The sequence below is a fragment of the Homalodisca vitripennis genome, unplaced genomic scaffold (genome assembly GCF_021130785.1).
Source record: "Homalodisca vitripennis isolate AUS2020 unplaced genomic scaffold, UT_GWSS_2.1 ScUCBcl_6854;HRSCAF=14259, whole genome shotgun sequence".
Classification (NCBI taxonomy): domain Eukaryota; kingdom Metazoa; phylum Arthropoda; class Insecta; order Hemiptera; family Cicadellidae; genus Homalodisca; species Homalodisca vitripennis.
In genome coordinates, this window is record NW_025782986.1 from 1 (window position 1) to 8,333 (window position 8,333).

Below are 8,333 nucleotides of genomic sequence, written 5' to 3' on the forward strand. Positions count from 1 at the left end.
CAATGATGCTTTTGAAAATTACAGGCCTATTTACTATTGTTACCATAGTGTTGATGGTCTTTGTGATTGTACTCAATCGAAAACTGATTGCTTACTTTGAACAGCACATAATTATTTAGAGCTCAATTTGGCTTTAGAGCCAACCACTGCATTATTGATGCTGAAGTCCTGTGTTAAAAGATGATCTACTGGGTTCAAAAGTGGTCTAAATGTTAGTTGTAGGCTGTTCGATTTCAGTAAGGCCTTCAACACTATATCTCAAGGTATACTTCTTGACAAATTATCTTTATATGGAATTCAAGACAAAAGTATAATGTATTACTCTTCTTGTTTGTTTTTTTCTCAAGTCTTGTTTCACATCTGGTTGACACACAGGGTCCTCCTAGGCTCCATTTTACATCCATCATTTTTTTTTTATTTCAACCAATCAAAGGTCCAAGACGAATAATGCAATATTTACAAAAGAATTTAAGTCATACTTAATTTCTTTATCTCTATATTCATTTGACGAGTTTTATAATTCTGGGTTGAGCTGAGTTTTTTATATAACTGCAACATATCAGTTTTGTTTTTTTCTTAATGTATTTATTTCTATTGTTTGGTGCATTTATTTAAATTATTGTTGCTAACTTACTGTTGATTAGGCCTACTGAAATATATTATTTTTTTTGTTATTGTTTTACAGTTTAAACATGTTTCTTTTGAATTATTTATAATATTGTTAACTATTTTTTTTTTTTTATTTATTAATCTGTGTTATGGCTAAAGCTGCAACTATTGGGGCATTTGAATTAGATAGATTATAGGATTAGACTATTTTATCACATTATAACCTCTTAGTTTATAAGTATTAGTTAAAAGTAATTTTTATGTTGATATTCTATGTATACAAAATGTATATTCAATGAAAAAAATGCTCAATTCAATTCAATTGATTTACTTATTTATTTTCTGGCAAGCTAGCTCTTTCTATAATAGTAGAAACAAATGAGGTCTTATAATCGAGACTTGGTTGTATCTCTGATGCCATTCAGAACTGGTGCAATGCTAAGTCTCAAGTCTTAACAACCCAACAGTTGAAATCTTTTTACTTTTAGTTTTACAGAGCACCTAAAACTATTAAATCCTTGAAATTTCTTAGTGTTCATTTTCAACCTGTTTGGATTGAGAAACTTGTGTGGGCTTTATAGCAAATTGTGTAAAGGAATTTGTATACAGATAATACTTGTCCTATGCACTCCTATGGAGTTTGGGTTACCCATTTTTTCAGTTGGTAAGGTTTTCAAAAACGAGCTATATGCTTGTAATGTGGATCTGAGTTTAGAGCCCATTGTAAACCCTTGTTTATTAAACTAGGTCTGCTTAATCTATATGCAATTTTTGTATAAGATTGTCTTGTAAGTTACATGTTAAGAAAACTTTTAATGGCTATATTTTATAATAATATACACAGCTACTTCACTCAACTCTCACATAATATTTTTATTGAATAAAATATAAATGCTGATCTCAGCTCAAAAGAGTAGTTTAAAAGTTAATTATGAACTAACTAGTAGCCTATTGCTACAACAGGAGTTATGTTAAAATTTAGCTTGTTTCTTTGGATTTAGACTTATAAAGCAATTAATTTACAAAAAATAACTTCCAGTTTTCATGTTGATAAGTCCAAATGAGAATACCTGTTTTTGTTGTTATCCAATCAAATGCAACTTTTAACATTCATAACTTGGAAACTTGTCATCCGAACAAGACCAAATTTATGTACAAGACACAAGTGCTATGTTTTGAGTATGTATTTTTGGAATGATATAAAAAAAGTTGTTATTAAATTACCATCTCAACATTTATTCTTGACCAGGCGGTTTGACAAATTTATTTTAGCATGACATATATCAGAGTTTAAATAGTATATTTCATGCTGAATAAAAATAATTAATCTTGAATATTACATGAAAAAATTATTTTTTTAATAATCAAGGTATTTATAATGATATATTTTTGTTGGATGCATGCATTATCAATAGCAAGATTGGCTTCTGTTTTGTAGATAAATACATAATCAACTGATGCTGAGTGATTAACAGCTTTAATGGTGTTGCCTTTTATATAGTAGGTTATAACTAACTTATTACTTAGTTACATTCTATCAAGATAGCTCAATTGATGGTTTACACAGCTAGATTTTTCTAAACTTCCTTCAAATTTTTCAATAATCTCCTTTATAAGGCCTATTCTAAAATTGAGGTGGTTTATTCTTGTATCTTTTGTATTCCATATTAAGTAGGAGTTCAATATAGTTACATTTTGCAAGTGTTTGGAAACTGTAACTTAAGAATTTATGTTGAACTTTCTTTCTATAAAGTAGTTAACCAATTATGAACTCTTACAATGTAATATTTATATAGCATAACACACTTTCAAATTCTATAAATACCAAAACAAGTAAATGTTAAAACTGCATTTCACATAAACAAAGAACTACCTGGTTGATGACAATAACACAAACAACCGAATTTATTACATCAGATTTTAGATTTTTCTTAAAATGACATTTAGTTGTTTTAAACAGCACATGACTATTGATTTTGGACAGCTATAACTCAAAAGCTTTACATTTATATCAAGAGTCCGATATTTGGATCAATAAAGAAGGTGCAATGTAGGCTGCGTCAATTTAATTTTTGCCCTTCCTGATTGGTTGCATTTTGTTGCGTGGCTTTGATTCTTGTATAGAACAAAATATACAGTAAAACCATTACTTACCAACATCTAACCTACCATTGTTATTTTCTCTGATAATTTATTGTTACTCGTTACCTATTTATAGATTATATTGCTGGCTATTTGAATTATATCATAATGTTAATTACTGTTATTTAAAGCTTTGAGGGCACAGTTTTTAGAAGTAAATAAGTTATTCTGACATTGTTACTTTCTGTATATGTTAAATATTTATTGTAAATCGTTAATTAGTGGTTAACATTTTTATTTTCTCCGATAATTTATTGTTACTCGTCGGTACCTATTTATAGATTATATTGTTGGCTATTTGAATTATATCATAATGTTAATTACTGTTATTTAAAGCTTTGAGGGCACAGTTTTAGAAGTAAATAAGTTATTCTGACATTGTTACTTTCTGTATATGTTAAAATATTTATTTTAAATCGTTAATTAGTGGTTAACATTGTTATTTTTTCTCTGATAATTTATTGTTACTCGTTACCTATTTATAGATTATATTGTTGGCTATTTGAATTATATCATAGTGTTAATCACTGATATTTAAAGCTTTGAGAGCACAGTTTTGGAAGTAAATAAGTTATTCTGACATTGTTATTTATATGTTAAATATTTATTGTAAATCGTTAATTAGTGGTTAACATTGTTATTTTCTCTGATAATTTATTGTTACTCGTTATCTATTTATAGATTATATTGTTGGCTATTTGAATTATATCATAGTGTTTAATCACTGATATTTAAAGCTTTGAGAGCACAGTTTTGGAAGTAAATAAGTTATTCTGACATTGTTTATTTATATGTTAAATATTTATTGTAAATCGTTAATTAGTGGTTAACATTGTTATTTTCTCTGATAATTTATTGTTACTCGTTATCTATTTATAGATTATATTGTTGGCTATTGGAATTATATCATAGTGTTAATCACTGATGTTTAAAGCTTTGAGAGCACAGTTTTGAAAGTAAATAAATTATTCTGACATTGTTATTTATATGTTAAATATTTATTGTAAATCGTTAATTGGTGGTTTATCTGTATTTTATGCTTGGTGTTAGATTTTTGTTGTACCGTTGATACTCTAGCTTTAAAAATAAATTGATTACATGTTAGTTTTCATATTTTTATTAGTTTTTTAAGAATGTTATTTATGGTTTCTGTTTCTCTCTCCGTTGTTGTTAGTGGCGATGGATGGCTATAAACCTCACAGGGAGCACCACAGCACGGTGTTGCGCACACACACATATTAACCTAATTGGACAATTTAAACACACTAGCATTGACACACCACTATAACTAACGCACACAAAACACCGACACCGTGAACACTACAAGGGGAGCACACACACAGTACCGCGCGCCGGAGTTCGCCGTACCTCCTCAGTCATGTTAAAGCGAAGTAGCGGATTGAGTACCGCACTGTCCACTCTAGAAACATATTGGAATTTGACTGAGGGCAGGTTTTATTTGCTTATTTTGTTTAGAGATAAGGAGATTTGGGAATTCCGGTAGCCGGCGTTGTCAGATTTCCTGATGACAGGGTTGCCATTCGTCGTTGCTGAGGGAAGAATTAATTAGGATTTTTAGGGACTCAAATATGCGTTTGATTTTAACTATTACTATTAAGTATTATTTAAAAAAATTTTACTGTTTCGATCAAATTTACCACACATACCAAGATATCTAAGCTAGTGCCTGCCCTAAACCGCCGAATTTGAGTTTATAGTTTAGTAAATTAAAAGAAAGTTAAAAGTTGAATATTTGTATCAATGTGTTCTATTTACTTTTTCAAGTGGTCCTCACCGACAAGTTTTGTAGAACTTGGTGAGGCCAAGACTATGTAAAACAACTGTTTTATAAATAAAATAAATAAATAAATAAACAATTAATGTTCACACCGAAAGAAAGAGAATTAATTGTAATTATCTACACAACAAAATGTATCTAAGCTGGAAACGTGGAAAATAAATCAATTATGAGATGTGCATGGAAGGGGTATAGTACAATAAGCATACCCAGTTTTTTTAAATCCGTATTGAAAAACGATATTGCTCGAGTGCAACAAAAGTTGGCCAGAAAAAATACTGTTTTCTTTTTAATTTATAAAAAGATTTTGAATTCTTTTGACTCAGAGTGGCAATTATTGTCCTCTTCCATACATTTAGAATAATATGGTTTGGTAAGTTTGTAATAAAATGCTTAAAAATTTAAAAACAAGGTTTTTGGTCATCAGCATGGTTGGATCAGTAAGATAAAAATTCCAAGAGGCTGATCACTAATGCATGAGACCTAATATATTGCATACTCATCTAACCATATTATTCTATGTAGCAAGAGAACAAGGGATGCCTTATAGTACTTGAAGCAACTACACAAAGAATTTTAAATTCGAATTACAAAGTAAAAGAAAACAACTCAACAGTTTTTCTGTCCATTCTGACACAATAAGTTAATAGTAAGTTAAACTCACAACACTAACTTTTATATTGAATATGCAGAAAAGCATCGCTCACAATTCACTAGGACTACAGAGAAAGAACAGCATCTGCCTTTTGAAATTAACCACACAACAAATGTAGCCAATCAGGAAAGGCAAACATTAAATTAACAAAGCCTACATTTCACCTTCTTTATTGATGCACTCGTAAATAAATTTATGAAACAAAATCTAAATAAAACCATTTTAGTGTACCAATCAATTAATATACAATTCAATAGCAATCAAGAGCCTAACCAAATACAATAATGTCTAAATCCTAGGCTGCATCTCTGGAAAGAGTAAAAGATGGCTTTAGGATCTTGATACAAATCTAAAAGTGCCTTAAACCCCTTGATTAGGCCTATAGTAATTAGTTTTACTTCTTCTTATAATGGTTATAATAAAGCAAATATTTTAAAAACTTAACCTACATTCCCCAATACAGTTAAAGTATTAACACGTTCTGATTTATGTCTTTTTTTGGTTTTCAATAAAAACCTAATGCAAAATATGAAACATAACTCTTATAGGCTAGTCTAAAATGGTAACCTAAAAGTTTTGAACAACAGGTGTACTTACCTTCATGAATTAAATCTTCTCTCACTGGATTTGTAATTAGGAATTGATCAGTAAGAAACTGTAGTACTTTCAATCTATTTTCAACTTCAGTAAAAGGATATTCATGTACATTCAAAATTCTCAAAACTTCAGGATCAAAGTTACGGTCACTCTCTACATATGCTCTTAACACGTCAGGCCAAGTCATGGCATCTATAAAAAATAATACTACATTTACACTATCCTTCTGATCAAGAGGTCCAAAATGGGTTTGCTGAGCATCTTCCTCTCTCAAAATAGATTTCAGAAGCATGATGTGAATTTCTGCCAACAGATAACTTTGGTCTTCAAACATCAAAACTGCACAAAAATCTTCAAATCGAAACGGAGACAATCTTACCAATGTTCGAAAATGTCTCAGGACCTCATAAATGGACAAAGACTGCATAACTAACTCTTTCGGAATAAGCAAGTCATCAGACGACTTTGGTAGTTCTAAAACAGGAATATCCCTGTTTTGGAGCCAGAAGGGTTCTGGACTAGGTCTTCTATTTAAAATAGATTTCCTAGTAGTACCACTAACTGTACTAAAGCTAGATAGTGAAAAATCACTGTCACTTAAATAGTCTTTACCTCCAGCACTTTCATCACACTCACTTTCACTCCTCATTAACATATCATCTTCATGATCACTTTTTCCACTTGATTCATCACCAAAATCAGAACCATAATGATATTCACTGTCTTTTTCATCAATTGCATCTGGATTATAACCCCTTCTATGATAAGAAGCTCCTCTACCTCTTAAAGATTTAGATCTACCTCTTGGCCTTGTACTTCTTCTACTACTCTCACTTCCTATCGGTGATGATGCTCTTGAAGCTGTAGGAGTACTAGCCTGTGAATTCGGTGTGTCAGAACCTTTCAAATCGTTATTTAACAAATATTTAGGCTTTTTCAATAAATTGATATTGAAATTTTCTGGGCCTTTCCATTACAGCCGATTTAGGGGGCCTGCCCCGTCTCTTAACACCTCTTGCTGACATATTTCTATTAGTTCTGTCAATCACTGAAGGTTATTTTACACGTGGGTAATGAGAACACATATTTGTAAACAAATCGAAATGACATAACTTTATCAAGACGGAGTCCATGTTTGCTACCTCTTCTTTGCGCCATTTTTACCAGGCAGGTCACGTGACCTTTCTCTAGATATTGTCTCTATATTAGTCCCATTATGATATTACACACAACTACTCACATTAATAAATATGGCGAAGTTAAATTCACAACAACAATCCAATGTTTAACACTAATAACTATAGAAAGTATGCACAAATTAAACTCACTGACGCGAATTACGGGGTGAAACTGCCAGGTCTAACAGGCTTGGAACAAGGCTTCTCATTGGTTGAAATCAATGTCGCCATGTCAATACAACTGTTTATTAGAAATAATAATCATGTTAAAGAAAATTGTTCAAACATCATGAAAACGTAAAGCACACAAGTCAGTCCATCAAAACACACATAATATCAGGAATATCACTCCACAAATACTATAAAATTGATCACAAAATACGCAATGGATTACCTCCACAGTATGTCAACCAATAGCAAACCTTTGTAGAGAAAAATACTTAACTGTATTGACACATCTACAGCAGAGAGCAGCAGTTGAACAAATTGATTCCAAATTTAGTTTTATTTTATAATTTTATTAGTTGATTTAAAATTTTTAATAATAGTGTAAAATATTATAAGGCAATATAATTTGTTAGAAGAAATTAAAATATTTTTAGTGTTAAAAACGTGTGTTGTTTTTGCTATGTTATACTATAACCAGTACCGGCAAAACTTTGGAATCTTTCTTTGTGAACTAATGACTTTTATATGATTATTAACGTATAAAATTAAGCACAGGTATAATGTGTCGTTGATTTATAATCCTCACTAAACATTTGTACAGCTTCAAAATTTCAACTTTGTATTGTAATGGTTATGATATATACGTGTTTAAACTATTAAAACAAAATATTTGAAGAAAGTACGTGATCTAGCAAAGAACATTTTATAAATTTCAATTTATTTCATTTTACAAAATTTTAGGCGGGTGTGTTGAAAAGAATTTATTTCTTGCGTACAGAGTAGACAAACGTTTCTACTAAAAGTCGATAACAGTGTGGATTTTTTACGTTTGTTATAATTGTATTTGAAGGTTTGTTTGTACAAGTTTAACTACTATACTATAGCTAGAGATGTATCATAGTTTAACATATTTACTGCAGTGGACACACATTGCTTCTTTACCGGCTGTCCTAAAGTCGGTATGATTCGACACACAGCGAAGATTATAAACCCCATTTTTAATGTTGCAAACGTAATTCCTATTCATAGTGTGACGACACAAGATCACTCCAACTGCAGTAGAGTGACAAACTTACCTCCAAAAGGACGTATCTATGGTTTAGTTGACCCATAGTTAGTCGGAAAAAGATCAGCGTGATCCCTATTTAGATCTTCTAAAAACGAATTTCTGATATACCTCATATAT

At 30.6% G+C, this 8,333-nt stretch overlaps 1 protein-coding gene across 1 annotated transcript; it reads right to left on the minus strand.

Moving 5' to 3' along the window:
- Positions 1 to 5,694: 5,694 nt before the first annotated feature.
- On the minus strand, positions 5,695 to 7,420 carry LOC124373977 (nucleosome-remodeling factor subunit NURF301-like). The gene is given in 2 exon segments (XM_046832285.1): positions 5,695 to 6,744; positions 6,746 to 7,420. Coding segments are annotated over 2 exon segments (1,116 nt in total). The 5' UTR covers positions 6,827 to 7,420; the 3' UTR covers positions 5,695 to 5,709.
- Positions 7,421 to 8,333: the final 913 nt, after the last annotated feature.